Here is a 17,504-nt window from a genome sequence, read left to right on the forward strand (position 1 = left end):
AGGGCCTTTGCATAAGACACATAGCCTTCTCTGGTTCAATTTTAATGCCACCTCTTTGGCAAGCCACACCAACTGCTCTGAAACAGCCTGTCATCACTTGCCTTGCCTGCCCCCTGGTCACCTGCCTCCACCCGCATCCCATGCTCCACTGTCTCTGGCCTCACACAGCACCTGTCATCATTCTCAGAGCACACCCCCCCCCCACAGAAGGTGTTCCTGTTCACTCACTAGCCTCCTCATCTACGGTAGTCCTGCCTCCCCCAGACTGAAAGCCCATGAGGGAGAGGATGCCTTGGCCTCACTCAGGTGGGTCTCCTCAGCCTGGCCACCGGGGGTGGGGGGGTGCCAGCTCAGACATAACTGCAGACTCACCCCCACTCAGCACCGAGTGTTCCTCCACCATCCTGGTCACATAGGTGTCGGGGTCCACACAGAAGTCACTGGAGCCCTGATGGGTGCAGGCAAGGAAGATGGGGTGACCAAGCTAGGCCCCCCAACCTTCAGCTCTCACAGATAGAGCCTGGGCCCTGGGTTTGCTCTCAGCCCAGGAAGGTAGAATATGGATCTGGGAAGACACCGACTTGCTGCGTGCCCATGGAAAGGTCCCTACTCCATGGGGAACGTCAGTGTCCCAGGGGAGGGTGGGAAGGGAGAGAAGTGTGACATTCCCCACCCCAACCCCATGCCTAGGCCAAGCAGACCAGATCACACTTCCCCCTGCCACTCACCACAGACACGGCCAGCTCCAAGCCTAGGGCGCCCCAGCTGATGACCAGGGCCAGGACCCCCAGTAGGCAGACCCTTGGGGCAAAGAAAGCCAGTCAGCACCCTTACAGCTAGAGTGGCTGCAGGCCAGAGGATCAGCATCCTGGGAACATCTAGGGGTCTGCCCACACAAGGGCTGCTCCTCCTGCAGTCTGGCCTTAGCTAGAGTGACCCGAAGGCTGGGCACAGATGATCTCCCTCCTACCTGGGCTGGGCTCGAGTAGGGCCCAGGGTAGGGCCAGGGAGGGCCAATCTTCCTGCTTACCCCTCCCTCTAGCAGACGATGGGTCCTGGCCTTCACCCTGCTCTCCATGGCGTGGCCAGAGGGACCTGGTAGCCTGGGCCAGACCCTATGGGGCTCAAACCCTGCGGGGCGCCTCCTCAAACCACCAGGCAGGGTTCTTGCTGGCCCCTGCCTTACTGGAGGCCTGACCTCACCTGCCTCCCTTGGTCCAGTCACTCAGGCCTCCCCGCTGCTCCTCATACCCCCCGCCCCCCGCCAATGCAGGCTGTGCCCTGGTGGTCAGACATCCCTGGGTCCCTTGGGCCTGCGCTCCAGTTTCCCCATCCCAGTGAGCCACCTCCCCAAGGTGGCCAACTGAATAAGTGATGCAGCAGGGACTGCTGCCAGACTGCCTCCAGGCCAAAGACAGAGCCCCCAGCTGGACCTTCTGGTGTCCTCATGACTAAGTGGCCTCTGGGTTACAATGTGCAGACTTAAGGGGCAAGGAGCCCAGTGGGAACTGAGGACAGGCAGGGCAGATGTGCGCACCACAGGGGCACAGGTCCAGGACACAGGAGGAATGTCAGAGGCTCCCCATGGCCGACCTGAGGCTAGCTGCACAGATGGGGGAGGGCGAGGCTGACTTAGAAGATGGTGCTGTGGGTACCCCACCCCTGCCCTCTGCCCCTCTGCCCCTCACGCCCACAGACTTACCCAACCAGGATGCCTTTGGAGCTGCGGATGAGGCCCACCAGCACCAGCAGGCAGATGGCCACGTCAAGCAGCAGAAGGCCCAAATAGCCCAGCCACCTGTGGGCACATGGTGGGTGTGGGTGGGGCACAGAGGGTGGGGGCGGTGGTACTGCAGGGGCGGAGCTAGCGCAGGGGCAGAGCTGAGGGAAATAGCCAGGGGTCCAGGGGAACTAGGCCCCAAACCACAGCTCTGACCCCAACCAGCCCAGGGAGGTCCACCTCTCCTGCGTGGGCAGAAAAGAGGGCCATCCGCACCTGTACCAGTCGTAGACATCGGCCTGCTCAGCCAGCACCTCCAGCGACACGGCGGGGTTCCTCCAGAAGGGGATGGCAGCTGTGTAGCCCAGCAGCGTCTCAAGAAGGCCCTGCAGCCGCTGGACCGCACGCAGGGGCTCTGGCCGCGCAGCCAGCTGCCGCTCCAGGCTCTGCAGGCTAGGCTCCGCCGAGCGGTTCAGGGCGGCTGCCGTGTCCCACACCTGCGCCGGACCAGCGGCCAGTGAGCCCGGGCACAGACGGGCTCCCCGCTTGTCCCCCCGCACACACCCACCCCTCGCTCACACACGCAGACACGGGGCCCCCTCCCCACCGGGCGGCCACTCACGCGGTCCTGGACCCCTGCCACTGTGCGGTTGGCGTGGCGGAGCGAGTAGGTGGCCCGATGGATGCCGTCACTGGTCTCCCCGTTGCCATAGAACCCCACGGCGATGCCGGCGCTGGGACAGGGTGGAGGGTGGGGGGAGGGGGGAGGGGCGCGTGAGGGCGGGGCGCCCTGCACTGGGGAGATCCGGCCTGTCAGGCCCGCCCCCACCCAGCGGGCCAGGGCCCGCGCTCACCTGCAGACCAGCGTGGCGATGATCACGCACCAGGCGGTGCAGCAGCAGTCGGCGTCCAGGTGCTCTTCGCTCTTGCGCCGCCGGCAGCACAGCCAGAAGGAGTAGAAGAGCAGGAAGAGGAGGTCCAGGGCGAGGCAGGCCAGCGCGGTGGCCCCCAGCAGCAGCAGCGCCTGTGGGAGGTGGGGAGGCGCTGGAGGTGTGGCCCCCTGCCGGGCTCTGCTGCACCTAACGCGGCACCCGAGCACACTCCCACCCAGCCGTCCCCCCAATGCTTGGGTGGCTGGCCTGAGCAGGCCTGAGATCCCACGGACGCCCCGTCCTTAACCCTGTACTGGCCATCAGGACTGGAACCAAGCTACACTTGGAGGTCCAGGAGGTCATGGCCATGGGGTCCTTCCAGGCCCTGTGCCCTCCGCGTTGGAGCCCAAAGCAGGATATGTCTATTCCGGGGCCTCTGACCAAACCCAGGAAGGAGGGCAGATGGCCACGCGGCCCAGGAAGGCCCCTAACCTCCTGAGCCTGCTTTCTTTTTTGTATAAAGGGGGCAACCTCTCCTCAGAAGAGACTGGTAGAGTGTCAGCGAGGGCACGCCTGGTAGGGCCAGGCACGCAGCAGAGCCCTCACTGTCAGCCTGGACCCTGCTCTGGATCTGGCCACCTTCACAAGCCCCTGGGCCCTGGGTGGCCCGAAGGGCCCTGAACTCCCTGGCCACACCCCGGGCATCACCAGGGGAGGAGGAAATGCCTCCTGCAGCACCCCCCTGTCACGGAGGTGGGCACCACCATGGACGTGGCTGACTTGAACTTTCCTAAGAATTATGAACATGCTAAGTAAATTTAAAAGCTTTTGTCTCACTTTGGGTTTATTAACAGACTTATTATCTTGGCTGATATTTTCTACCTCATCTATGATTATTAAAATAGATTTTAGAATAAAGTCCTGATTATATTGTCAAAAAGTTACTAACTTTCCAGAAATGTATGCCCACAGGTCAACTTGGCCAAGGCCAAGTGGTGCCAAGTCATCTTATTATTAGTAGAGCCTGGTGAGCTCACTATGTGCAGAAGTGAAATAGCAGAAATTCTGTAGTTCTCAAGTAGCCCACAAGAAAGCTGCATCTGCTGCAACATTTTGGAGAAAGATGTTACTTTCCCTTAGCCTCTACCATCATACCTTCCTTCCATTACCAAGGGGCGGTTTGTTCCTGGCAGAAATAAATTGCATTATATACCAAAAAAAAAAAAAGAAGGGGCTGACTTGATCCAGCAGGGACTCCCACTGTGGGCCCCGCCCCGGGCTGGGCCTCCCTCTGTTGGAACACATGCCAGCCTGGCCTCCCCTGGGCACCCTGCTCTCCCTCTTGCCTGGCCCAGTGTGTCACCTCCACTTCGCCGGGAAAGAAACTGCCCTCAGAGATATGGAGGAAGAAGCCATGTTCCTACATCACAGCCCCTCTGGGATCTCTACTCACATACATGCTTTGTTGGCATGGGAGTGACCATCTAACAGGGATGCAGGCTGGGCCTGACCATGTGAAACTCACGGCAGGAGGCAAGTAAGTGCCACGCACGAGGTCCAACGCATAGTAGCATCCACCCCACAGGGGCCATCAGATCTGGGGTGCAACCAATAGGCACCCCACAGCTGCCCTCCCTGGGCCTGGGGGGACCTGAACACACCCTCCCTCCCCATGTCTGAATACTCAGCAATGTGGCTGTCCCTGGAGTGCTCCTGAGGGGTGGGAGGCCCACCTGCCTCCTGCAGCACCCCCTTGGGAAGAGAGGCTCAGCCACAGAGGCCCTGATACCCAGCAGCCGTCTCCCCAGAGATGGTTGCCAAGCAGCAGAGGCAGGATGGCACTCCCTGCACTCCCAGGAGCCCGCTGCTCCCACAGGTCTCCCACCAGGCCCGCCATCCCTTACCCACCCCGACACCTGAGGGGGGCCTCCCACCTCCCACCTAACCAGGGCTCACACCTCTGCCCCCACGCCCCACCATGAGGCACAAGATGGGGGCCCTATCTTGGGGAAGACCAGGGTTGCAGGCACCATGAGGCTGTAGTCACATGTCACAGTCTGGCCTTGCTGGCCGCCCCGCCTTCCATATGGGGACCATGGTCACTGGGGGCTGGCGCCCTCTGTCCCTCCCTCAGACTGGGGGTGCAGCTGCCCACTACCTCTGCCCTGGCAGGAGGGCCTGATGGGCCCTGGCCACCCCTGCATCCAAGCTGGAGTCAGCGCCCCCTCATCAGCCTAAGGCTCCTGGAGGTCAGGGGCGCTCATGTCACAATGGTAACTCGGTACTGGTAAGACCCAGGCCACAGCCAGGAGTCTCCAGGCAGGAATCAAAGGCTTGTCAGAGGGCCAAGGGCCAGTCAGGGAGGGGGGTCACCTTCACAGTCCTGCTATCAGGCCCCGCCCTCACCCCACCCAGCACCGGATGTCATTAACATTAGAGTGGAAGAGCATGTCTCCAGGGGTTGGCCCTCCCATGCACGGGTCCCACCCACTGCCTCCTCCCCGGTCAGAGGCAAAGGGCACATCGCAGCACTGTCCCTGGGGCCATGGCTCACAGGGGACATCTGCGCTTCCATTGCCACCATGTCCTGATGCTGCCACCTCTTCTCCATCCTGCCTGCAGGCTCCTCTCCTCCCACAAGCCCCCAAAGACCACACCACACCCCCACCCAGAAAGAACCCCCCGTCAAAGCCCTGCCAACCCTGGCTCCCAGACTGTGGCTGTGCCCACCAGCCCCATGCCTGGCCCATGCTGGTAGTCCCCCTGGAGGCCACCCTCTGCTCTAACAGACGTCCCTTGGCCCAGCTGGGTGGAGTCGCCTGACCCTGACCCTGCCACCCCACCACTTCCTGTCTTGCTTGAACCTCCACCACCCCCACCCACCATGTCCAGAACACAGCAAGCTTGGAGCAGGTGGTTAAATACACACATGGACACACATCCTCCTGAGGTGGGGAAGCTGGGACCAGAGGCACCCACGCTGGAGTCCTGAGAGCCCACTCAGCCCTCACTGTCATCATGACTCACCAGCAAGCTCCTTGCAGGCCCAGAACACTGCCTCAGGCGTGTCAGGACCACCCATTCCCATTTGCCAGATGGGAAAACTGAGGCAAGATAGCACCACCAGCCAGGTGAGACATCACACCTGGAATAAGGCTGGGCTCCCCGCTCCTTTGGGAGCTATGGCAGGTACCAGGCCTGGCAGGTCCACAACGGATCTCACTCACAGCCCCTGGAGCCACCCAGCAGAGGGAGCAGGGACAGCGCCTGCTGGACATGAGGTGGGCCCAAGAAACCAGAGAGAGCAGGACAGGGAAGCGCACAGGGGCAGGTCTGTGATTTACAGTGACTGGGCACCTCCCTGAGTGGGTGCGTCCTCCTCCAGGAGGTCAGGGAAGGGTGCTGTGTCTCTCTGGGTGAGAATCACACTGGTACCTTCCTTGGGTCCTCTCCTACTGCTTTGATCGTGGTTTGTTTTGTTGTTGTGGGTCTTTTGGTTTTGTTTTTTTTTAACCACACACTTGTACTAACTTTATAATTAAAATGCAGAACCAGAAACCTGTTCGTTCTTTCCAGCTAAGCGTGGGAGGCCCCTGGTCGGCGCCCAGTTCTGCCACATGAGAGTTCCTGTGCGGTCCCCGGCCAGGCCCTGCCACTCTCTGGACCCCACTTTTGCCTTTGTGAGGTGGTACAAGCATTCACCAGACCCCCTGGGCTCTCCTGTGGGAGAAGGCCCCTGGCAGCCCAGCTGGGCCCCTCTTAGTCTATGGCATGGTCACCCAAGACCTGCTGGTACCCAGACCAAGACGGAGGGAAAGCCAAGACTGAGGGAGCCAAGACCGAGGGGAAGACACCCCTGGCTGGCCACCAGAAGGCCCAGGACCGCCCACTGCCAGACAAAGGTACGAGGGAGGGGTCCTCCCCAGCCACCCTAAAACTCATGCCCACAGGGGGCACTCCAGCTCCCTGGGAACCAAAGCACCAAGCCTGGCTCAAGACATGACATTGAGTCAGTGACTCTGACCTCTGTGCCTCAGTGTCCCCACCTATCAACTGCAGACAGGAACATGATTCTCCTGGCTGGGGGACTGTGAGGACTAGAGCAGCTAGTCTCTGCACACACTCAGCCCCGCCACAGGGGTCACCCAGGAAAGGTTAGGGTCCTAGGGGGCTGGGGGCAGAGAGTGGGCACCTAGGCTGCTGGGCGGGGGGGTGTCTAGGGCTGCTCAAGGACAAGCTGAGCATGTACACACCTGTGCCCACATGCACACTCACACATATGTATCCACACTCAAACATCTACACCCATGCATTCCCAGATGTGCACGCCCACGTTCAGACTTACAATATGCATGTGATGGTGTCATCCTGTATCTCCCCAGCAGTGGCAGGAACAGTGGCCCTGTGGTCGTGGGTAGGGAGAGGGGCTCCCAAGCATCTGGGTGCTGGGATACCTGCAGCAACTGGCAAGTGGGGAAGGCTGCTCGCCTTGGGGGCATCACTGCCACAGCCACGGTGGCAGAGGACACTCTTATCCCGTGCCTGTCTCACGGAGTGGGTCCAGGAGCTGGGGCCACTGCCCAAGGAACCCCAGAGCCAGGCTGGACGGTGATCCTATGTTCTGGGGCTCAGAGCCGGGTACTCTCCAGAGGCTTCCCTGGAGGCAAGGACAGTCAGAAGCTCCGGTGCCCCTCTGCCCCCACGTCCCCCCTGTAACACTGCACCTTGGGAGCCAGGCATCCACACAGCCAGGATCCCAGCTCCAAGAAGCCCCCTGACTATGAGGAGCCTGTTTCTATCATCTCTGCACTGGGTGTGTCTGCCCAGGCCTGCCCCAGTACAGTGCTGGAAAGGCCTCATGAAGCTCACCGGTCTAGCAGAGGCAGTGCCCCCAACCCCAGCACAGAGACCTGGCACACAGGGGTCGCTCACCCGTGCCCCTCGCGCCACCCCGAAAGTCTGAGAGGCTGGGGGCTCTCTCTCTGGCAGGAAGTCAGGCTCCGGGGCTGGTACCACAACAGCTTCCCTCAGCCCCCAAGGAATGCACCAGAACCCACCCCTGCCCCCGCCCTGGATCACACAGGAGGGCACTGGGGTCCGGCCCATCATGGTGAACGTGCAGAGCCTGTCGCTGGCTGGGGGCACGAGCCAGGCACGGGGGCGCCCAGCACGACCTCTGCCCCTGACTCCTAAGGCCACGTTCCCAGAGGACAGCCTTCCGCCGGCCTTCCCAGGGGCAGCCCCGCCTCCCCCTGGCCCCCCTCCCCTTCCCCTGGGCCCATTCAAAGAGAGAATGGGAAATGTCTGATCAGCATCTGGGCTCTAACCACATGGAATCTTCCATCTGTGATGGAAGTGATGTCAGCACTCGGTCAGGCGAGGTGAGATGCTCGGGCCCGGATCCCCACCGCTGGCCACAGTGCTGGCCGCCAGCCGCCTGAAGCGCTAAGAACGCACTGGGCTCTGGGCGGGCGCCGGCAGCGAGGACTCGGCGTGGCCCTCCCACCCCTCCTGGCCCCACAGCTCATTTCTGGGCCCTGGACCATCCCATCCTCTCAAGGCTCCCGCAGCCCCTTCCAGAGCACAGCCTCCACCCCAGCCTGTGCCCACACACTCTCCTGCATGCCCTGAGGTCTGCCAAGGCCCCCGTCCACTCTGGACACACCCAGTGAGCCAGAGCTTGGGGGTCTACAGCCTTACCCTGGCCCAGGTCTGAGGCCCACTGAGGGACCCAAGCCCCCAGCCCCAGTGGGGGAGCAGGGGTAGGAGGGGGCCCAGGGCAGCAGCTGTTCTCTGTGTGAGCCTGAACTGGTTCCCTGCCTGGGGCGGGGGTGGGGGTGGGGTGGGGGGATGTTTCCTGGCTCAGCCCCAGGCTTGCTGGCAGTCAGGGTACTGGGGGCCCCACGCTAGCCCCGTGAGGGGAGGGCCCGCGGCATGCCACCAAACCTTACTAAGAGCTTTGCAACTGGAGGCTCAGCCTCACCACTGGCCTGAACATGGCCTGTCAGTGCACCCCACCCGTGTGCAACACCAGGCTCATGTCAGCATGGGCCACCCCAATGTGCCAGAGGCCACCAGGCCAGGGTAGCCACACAGGGCCCTTGGCAGCACACCCATGTGCCATCTGCACACAGACAGCCCAGCAGTAGTCGCACACAAGCCTGCATGGGAGCACGCCACCTGTGGAACCTACACTGGAACCCCCGATGAACCGTCTCCCTACACACCTCCCCAGGGAGGAGCCTCATGCCCTCGGCAACTGCTCCTGACAGGGACCCAAACAGTCAATCCCCCTGTGGACCACCACTGCCAACAGCCAGGCTAGGGAACCCCTGCCCCCCTGGAAGTCCCTCCCTGGGGCTCTGATGGGATGTGTGGGCCTCCAGGTCCCCCTAATCCCAGACCCACAGTGACACACCCCCTTAGCCAGCCTCCTTGTGGGAAGTCACGTGCACCCAGGCACCAGCGCTCGCGGGCTAGGGAGACGTGGGGGCCGGCAGTCCAGGGGTGACTGGTATTCTCAGGGAGTCAGGAACCCTCATGATCACACAGCAGGAGGTACGGAGCCAGGACCCCAGCCCAGGCTGGTGGAACCAAACCTGACGTCCCACCACTGCCCGTGGCACGAGAGGGGCCAGCAAGGTACCACCCAGGAACCCAAACGTGCCTCGGCTGGAGCCTGGGTCTGGGCTGAGCCAAGGGATGGGCACTGAGCTGGGCTGCTGCCATGGCTCCTCTACGTCCGGGGTCCCTCACTGGAAAGGGTTCACACCACACAATGTTGCCCACTCCCCTGGGCTGGCCCTCTGGCTCACGCATGGACTCCCTGCTCCCTAGACCACCTGGGGAGGGGTAGCACCCACCTTGCAGGCCAGGGGCCTGAGGCCAGAAGGGATGCTGGAGGCCCGTGCACTTCAGTGACACAGGAAGCAGGGTCCAAGCCCACATAAGCCTCCTGAGGAAAGCTCCGGAAAAGGCCCCTCTCAGTTCTTGGGCCAGGCTAAGTGGGTGCCGAAGGCTCTGGCCATGCAGCAGAGCTGGGCGCCGGGCTGGCTGTTCGGCCCGCAGCCCCCCACCCCTCTAACACACTTGGCTGTGGCTCCCAAATGCCGACCAGAAATTAAAAACAGATTTTCCACTGTGCTGGGCTTGGGTTTCACGAATTCCATGACGGTGAGCTCGTGGCCATCCTGGAGAAAGCACAGCCAGCGGCCGGCCAAGCAGGAGCCCAGAAGGGGCCCAGCTGTCTGTCCAAGGCTGTCCCCCCAGGCTGAGGGCTGAGGGCTGAGGGCTGAGACCCGGAGCACCAGGCCGCACATGGACACGCAGCAGCTGAGCCCTCATGTCCCCACAGGGGAGGGGGTGGGTCATCCCCCAACCCCGACCCTGCCTGCCTGCCACCCTCCAGCCTGCTCTCCTACTGCCCAGGCCACATGAGCTCACGGAGTGAACAGACACAGAAGAACACGGCACAGAGCTTGCCCTCCCCGGGGTGAGGGCATCTATTTTGGTCCTGGTGCTCTAACATGTTTCCCAACATGACACCCAGAAAAGTCCTCTGCTCTTCCCCAGGCTTCTCTGCAAGCGCCTCTCCAATGGCCACCCCTAAGACCTAGGCCACGGGCCTCAGATGCAGCCAGGAGCCAGATTCCTCTGGGGAGTGGAAGGGGCACGCCAGCTGAGGCCTGACGGTGGCCCACATGTGCAGGCTCGTGTGTGTGCACGAGTCCATCTGGGCACATAACCACCAGGCCACCTGCAGACCCTGGCACAGCCTGGGCTCTCTACCTGGTCCTGCTCCTGGGGGCACACCCCACATCCAGACGCCTTCTCTGCAGCCCTCATCCTGCTCCTGATACTGGCCTGAGGCCTGCCTTTGACCAAGGCCCACCAAAGCCCTCACAGCCCCCTCCACAGTGTGAAGCACACTCGCTGCCTCGGCAGATGTCTGCTGTGCGTGGACCCCCCAGGAGTCCTGCTGGGCAGGCAGCAGCACAACTCTGCAGACATGCGTCATCCCTTCCCTCCCTCGCAGGGACCCTAGGCAGGCCCTGGCACTTACAGGCCCCGCCTTAGGACCTTAGCTCAGGGGCACCCTCTGGAAAGCAGCCCCCACCAACGATAGCACGAGTGACTCCCTGCTCTGGGCGACAGGGCCCAGTGTGTGCCTATCAGAGCCTCACCATGCTAGCTGCAATGGCCTGTCTATGGGTCTGAGTCCTTCCCAAGACCACGAGAGGCCCCCCAGAGCCATGTGAGGGCCATGTGTGTGTGCTGGCCCAGCACAGGGCTAAGGGCAGACTCCCCGCAGACTCCGGGAGCCAGGCACGGGTCCAGCCATGCACTCCTGGGATTCTGCTCCACCCACCATCAGCCTGGTCACATGTCCCAATTCCTGGGGGGGGCCACATGGGGACATTTCCTGTATCTGTGACCCAGTCCCTGGGCTGCAGATTCAGTTCCTCTTCCCCAGTCGAAGACTCAGCAGAGCTGCCTGTGGTTGAGGGGGCCCGGTCCCAACACCCGCTGAGCTCCCCAGAACTGGCCCCTGCTTGGGGACCCAGGGAGTCTCTGCATGGGGGCTGAGTCCACGGAAATGGGGGTACCAGGCTGGAGCGCAAGCCTGCCCACATCTTCTAGCCCACCGATGCTGGCTGGCCAGTGGCCTCGATTCTGCTTCTAAAGAGGCCACGATGCCCGCCCCGAGGGCTGCTATGTGGCTGCCCAGAGAAATGCTTAGGAAAAGGAACAGCAGGAGCCCCTTCTGGCAGATCGGCTGCAGCCTGGGCTAAGAGCCACAGTACAGCCTGCCTAAAGCCTGCCCAAGAGCCCCCAGCCAGCGCTGAAACGGCTGGTGTCCCTCCCTGCATGTCCCCTGGGTCACAGTACAGTGCTGGGGACACAGCTTCTCACCACATCCCCAGGCCCTCCAAAACCAGGAGTCCCCAAAAGGCCTAACAATGGATCCTATGCCAATGCCAAGCGGCGGATGTGCCAGGCTTCCCATTACCCACCTCCCCCAACCACTGCCAGGGTGTGGACTCGGTCGTAGAGGTAACCAAAGGCCAAGTTCCCCCTCCCCCCTACCAAATAGGAAACAGCCAGTCCATTTGTCCCAGCAGGGCTACACTGTCCCCCACTATCACATCCCCCAAGTCCAGCTCCTCGGCTCTGTCTATGCACAGGGCACTCTAGAATGTTCCACTCACTCCTCGGGGAGCTCTGTCACACTTGGTCTTGCCACCACTCAGCATCCTGGCCATAACCATGGGACGCTGGCACCAAGAACCAAGGGGCAACAAAATGGCCCAAAAGATGGTGATGATAAGGGCATATGGTGTGACTCCAGTTTTAGGGGACACCTGGCCCACGGGATACCTGCATGGACAAAATCCAGCCACAGGGGCTCTCTGTTGTTTTCTTCATGCTTGTTCGTGTTTTCCAAATGTCCCATGAATGTTTACAATTTTTGTAAATGAGAAGGCAGGCGACAAACACTTTTCTAACCTCTGGGTTAACGAGAAGGGTGACAACAGGGCTAGCCCACCCACGGGACACAGGCAGCCTACAGTCAGGTACGTGGCTGACCTTGCCTGAGTCACGGCTTTAACCAAGATGCTGTGGTGTTAGCTAGGAGACCACTGGTGCCTGATGGTCATACAACCCAGAGTTCCAAAAGGCCCTCTGAGCAGCCACCCAGCCTGGGTTCACACACCTCCGGGCATTGAGTGCTCACTACCCCCTGAGGCAGGATATTCAGACTCCCTTTTTTGGGGCTGAGGCTGAAGCTTCTCTCTGCCTCAGGGCCTTTGCATGTGCTGGTCCTGGTGCCAGGACCAGCTTCCCCAAGGTCTTTGCATGGCTACCTCAGTCTTATCTTTAGGGTCTCAACTGAAACATCCCAGAGCTCAGGGTTCTAACAGGAAATAGGTCCCACATTCTGGGCAAACCTGAAGTAAATGCTACCATCTGACCTGGAAAGTGAGCCAGGCCGGTGTCCACTTAATGCCGGGCTCCAGGCAAGTCCCAGTCCTCTGGGCATTCACAGCCTGGCAGGCCAGGTAGCATGTCCTCCAAGAAGCCTTCCCTGACCACTGAGCTCCTGCAGGCCCTGTCCGGACCCCTCCATCACCTCATAGCTTCCAGCCGCTCCCCCACACCCCCGCCCCTGAATTGGCAGAGATAACAAGCAAGAATAAGAGATAAAAGAGGCTAAGGGCCAAGAGAGTGAAGTCGACTTTTGCCTGAGGACACGGGGGTGTGGAGAGTCCAAGGGAAGCCCAGAGAGATGGCTGGTCCCACCCAAGGTCACACAAATAGGAAGCAACAGAGCTGGCACCCAGGCCCCCAGTCTCCAGCCTGAAAAGAAGGCTCTGGGACACCGCCCCAAAGCCAGGACAGGCCCTACCATCACCTCATCAAGGCACAGACTGGCCTCAAGCCACATCAGGCCCCCAGACATGGGGCCCAGCCAGCTCAGCTTAGCTGAGCGGCCACCAGTCTCCTCTTTCCTCTGGGTCTGCAATCCCTCCCACTGCCCCCCATAAAATGAGAGTCCCCATCCACTCAGCTGCCCCTTGTACGGGGGGCTCTGGGCCCAACCCCAAGGAAACAAGGCCAGTGGACCTTCCTGGCAGACATGTGGGGGGTGGGGTAGCACAGACCAAACCCAGAAGCTTCTCTGCCTCCTTCCACTACCTGTCCACTCACAGATCCCATCAGCCCCCACAGAAACCACAGCAGCACCCTTCCTGTAATCTGTCCATTCAGCAAACGTCACGGGCCCCTAAGAGATGGATGCAGAGGCCAGGGAGCCCCTCCCCTGCAGAATGGAAGTCTTGGGAACAGGGGAGCCTGACACCTTCATCCCCTAGAAAGATGCCATCCTTGCTCCTGCAGAGGCTCCAAAGCCCCCAGTGTACAGCCAGCCAGGGCTCTGGGAGTCCTCAGAATAGCCCTGGAACTGTTCCTAACCTCTGCAGGGGGTGGCAGAGGGGGACCCAGGAGGCCCCCACCCTCCCAGGACAACTCTGGCTCCTACCACCTACTCATCATGTGATTCTGAGCCTCAGTTTGCTAATCTGTACAATGGTGACAACCATCCTCATACCCCAGGCTTGCGAGAGAAAGGGCTAGTGATAGCTCCACATGGTGCCTCAAATCAGGACCTAGCTTATGGGGTTTTCCAGTGGATTTTACCAGGGCTCCCAGCAGTGGCTGGTGGGGGCAGGAAATAGCAAAGAAAGGCAACAGCTGGTCTCTCCCCTGGACTTGGGCTGCGCTTTGCCCCTGGGCAGTCCAGGAGGCAGAAGCCCTCCTCCCCAGCTGGACCCAGCTCACAAGGGGTCCAGCTGCAGCCCAGGTGGGGGTTGGCATAACAGGCTCCCAGGCCAAGAGGGGGTGCCTAGGTCAGGACGATGAGGGGTCCACCACCCAGCAGTGGGAAATGGGATAGGAACAGCTGCCCCTTCACAGCTAGGAATACTGCATCAGGGGAGGCAGGAAGGGGCTCCAGGCCACCGCCCACACCGACCCATGGCCCAGCCACCCAGGAAGGGAGCTCTGTCTGTTGCAACCAAAAATGGAGCAGGAACACAGGGCCCTTGCATTCCCCACTGTGACCCCACAAAAGTGTGCCAGCCCAGATTTCAGGATGTGGCAATTAAGGATCAGAGAGGTCAAATGCTTGCCCAAAAGCACCAGCATGGGAGGGCAGGGGGCAGGATGTATGTCCAGGCCTGGCTCATTCTACAGCCCCCAGCCAGGAGCGGAGGCGGCGGGGGATGGAGACAGGCTGGTTTCCACGCCGTGAATTATTCAGTGGCTAATTCTGCTCCACAGAGAGGAGGCAGGAGAGTGAGTCAGAGCCCTCCCACAGCGGAGGAGGGAACAGTGATCACAGAGGCTGGGGGAAGACACCAGGGACCTCTTAGGGGCACAGGGCCCTGCAGGGGGTCAGGCTGAGCTGGGGGGCTGGCTACCATTCTGGAGGCTTCCACAGGCTGCAAGCGTTGGCCCCTCATTCCCTTCCCCACAACGTGTCCCAGGAGCCCCAGAGGGCAGGAGGTTGGCCCACAGCAGGTGCCGCCTACAGGCCAGCAGGCCAGCTCTGTGCAGGTCCCAGACACCCCAGGTGGCCCCAGGGGCAACCCGAGAGCTTCCCAACTGAGAAGTGGCAGAGAACTTCCTAAGTACAGCAGAGCCCCTGGCCCGCGGGAGCCAGGAGATGGACATGGACGTGACAGAGCCATGACATATGGAAGCCCCTGGGAGCACAGAAGGGTGTTGTTCCCACACTGGTCGGCACCCCAGGGCTGGGCTTTTAGAATGTGGGCGTTGAGTTTTATAAAAATCATGCTGTCTCTGGGCATGCCTGGGCCAATCCTTGGCCCCCTTTCTAATCTGCTTAGAAACAAATCAGCAGAGCTGGGGGTGGGGCGGTGGGGGGCAGGCCTCAGGTGAGCACTGAAGCTGGGAGTGGTGGGCTCCTCTGCAGAGTTGGGGTGCCCATGGTGCCCTTGCTCTCTGCTTCCGATTCTCATCTTCTAGATGAGGGTGGCCACAGAAGACAGAATTCTACAAAGGCGAGGTGTGATCATATCATGGAATCCTGGATTCCCAGGCCATCTTGACAAGCAAGGCTGATCTACTCCACCCGGGGCTCTGCAATGACCACTGGAGAGAAAGCACTCTGGGGGAGTTCTGGGTGACCAGGCATCCCTGCCATGGGGCTTCTGGAATCCGGATCCCCAGGCAGGAAGGAAATGCCCACAGCCTGGTCCCCTGCCCTGCACTCAAATGACAGTGGCTCAAGCAAAGGGGGGGGGGGGGGGTTGGTGCTTGGGCTTGGCATGACCCCAGGCCTCGGGTTCTACTGGGAGAGCCTGGTCCCTTGGGGAGAAGGCTGCAGAGGCTCCCACTGCCCCCTACTCTGCCCAGACTCCCAGACTGAGGCCCACCTTGAGTGTCCCTGTGGTCAGGCCTTCCTTCCTCAGGGGCTACTGGCAGCCGGGTCTCTAGGCAGGCCAGGTGTCACCACCGCACACACAGCACTGTGCATCCCCACAGCCTGGCCACCCAGCCGGGGGTCACGGCCAGCCACAGAGGGCTGGCACCTGCCCAGCTCACTCACCCACCAAAATCTTGGCAGGGAGTGGGATTCCCCAGCCGGGGGGAAGGGAGCAAGGAATCCCCTCCTGGCTGCACCCAGTACTCTCAGGTATCAGCTGGGTCTCAGAGCCCTGGGCCCCTGTGGGTTGGGGGCTCTGCAGGGCCACAGGTGAGGGCTGCCCCAGGAGTGGGGCAGGGGCCTGGGCTGGGGCTGACAGCTGGCACAGGGGGCTCCCCCAGACCCCAGAAGGGAGGGCCCAAGTGACACCAGGGGAGAAGACTAGCATCTGCAGGAGGGCCATGGACCCTCGATGCAGGACGGGGGTCTCTAGACGCTCACGGAGGGGGGCCCCAGGACGCAGGAGGACCCTGGGGAAGGCGGAGGCCTTGACCCTCCAGGGGGACGGGGGCGGCGACCCTCGGGGAGGGGAACCCCCCAGACCCTCGATGGCGGTGGGGGGGGGTCGAGGGCCCCCAGACTCCGGCATGGCGAGGCCCGGACCCCGGGTCCTGACCCCCGACCCCGGGGGGCCGCGTCACCTGCTGGTAGTCGGTGTCCTCGGGCCGGAACTGGCTGCTGGTGGTCTCCCAGCGCAGGTCGAAGTGGGGCAGCCGGTGCAGGAGGTTCACCCACCAGGGCGCCGCGTAGCTGACCCCGGCCATGGCGGGCCGCTGCCTCGGGCGCGCGCCGCCGCGGGGCTCCCTCGCTGGCCCGGGGGCGCGGGCTTCAGGGGTCCGCCACCCCCCGCCTGGCCGCCCGCATCGCCCGCGCGCTCCTGGGCCCGGCCCGGCCCAGCTCGGCCCGGCTCGGCTGCGCTCGGCTCCGCTCGGCCGCCCGCGCCCGCCGCCTCTTTGTTCGCCGCCGCCGCCGCCGCCGCCGCCGCCTCCGCGCGCGCCCCCGCCCCCGCCCGCCGCCCGCCGCCCCGCCCCCGCGCTGCCATTGGCCCGCCGCCCGCCGGCCCCGCCTCTGCCGCCGGCCCCGCCCCCCGCCGCCATTGGTCCGCCGCCCGCCGGCCCCGCCCCCGCGCGCCCGCCCGCAGGCCTCCGCCCCCAGTCCGCCATTGGCTCGCTAGAGGAGGCTCCGCCCACCCGGAGCCCCGCCCCTCGGCCAAGGGGCGCCGAGCGGGGAGGACGGAGCGGACCCCGGCGCCCAGCCGCTGATTCTCCACCCGCAGGTGGGGGTGGGGGCCGGAACCCCGCGGCACATCCGCACGCCTGGCTGCGCTTCCCAGGGTTCCCAGGGTGCTCGCTCGTCGGCTCGACCACTGCACGTTCCTTGAGCTTCTGCGGGGGTTCAGCCTGGAGGGGCTGCGCTGGCCTCTTACTATTATTTCTGGACCTCTTGCATCCTGAGAAACAGGGCCCTCCTTACATCTGGGACTTTGTCACCTGCTATGTTCTGGCTCAGCCAGCTATGTGGGCAGACAGGCCCCTTCTGGCAGGCTGGGCTGGGCTCTTGTAGACTCCGGGCGGTGGCTTCCCAAGAGGCCTGTCCATCTGCTCACCTGCTTGACCTGACTTGTCTGTTTTCTTGTAATAAGGCTGGGTGGCCTCACTTGGCCTCCTGCAAAGGCCCATGGGCATAGGAGAGCCTTTGCAAAACTATGGTGTCCACCCATGGGATAATGTAGATACCACCCAGTTGAGGAATAACAGCCTTGCAGGAAGAGAGAGGTCACATTCTCCATCCCTAAAGGGCATGGTGTCTGGGTCCTGTTATTAGCAGCAGGTCACACAGCCACAGACCCCCTGCATCACCCTGACTCCCATGCCCCCAGGCACCAGTGTATCAGGCCGACCAG

General features: G+C 62.3%; 1 protein-coding gene across 2 annotated transcripts in view; it reads right to left on the minus strand.

Moving 5' to 3' along the window:
• The window catches only part of TTYH3 (tweety family member 3), a 29,316-nt gene extending 12,853 nt beyond the window's left edge, over nucleotides 1-16,463 (minus strand). The window contains exons 1-7 of one of the 2 annotated variants that reach the window (XM_072836796.1): nucleotides 16,243-16,463; nucleotides 2,575-2,744; nucleotides 2,343-2,454; nucleotides 1,997-2,217; nucleotides 1,703-1,798; nucleotides 729-801; nucleotides 373-448 (exon numbers count right to left, since the gene is read on the minus strand). In XM_072836796.1, the coding sequence (XP_072692897.1) occupies nucleotides 373-448; nucleotides 729-801; nucleotides 1,703-1,798; nucleotides 1,997-2,217; nucleotides 2,343-2,454; nucleotides 2,575-2,744; nucleotides 16,243-16,365 (871 nt within the window). In that variant the 5' untranslated portion in view covers nucleotides 16,366-16,463. The remainder of the gene's footprint in view (nucleotides 1-372; nucleotides 449-728; nucleotides 802-1,702; nucleotides 1,799-1,996; nucleotides 2,218-2,342; nucleotides 2,455-2,574; nucleotides 2,745-16,242) is intronic. The other variant, XM_072836794.1, reaches the window with a different exon arrangement.
• Between the last annotated feature and the right edge of the window lie 1,041 nt (nucleotides 16,464-17,504).

Source organism: Canis lupus, chromosome 8 (genome assembly GCF_048164855.1).
Source record: "Canis lupus baileyi chromosome 8, mCanLup2.hap1, whole genome shotgun sequence".
NCBI lineage: Eukaryota > Metazoa > Chordata > Mammalia > Carnivora > Canidae > Canis > Canis lupus.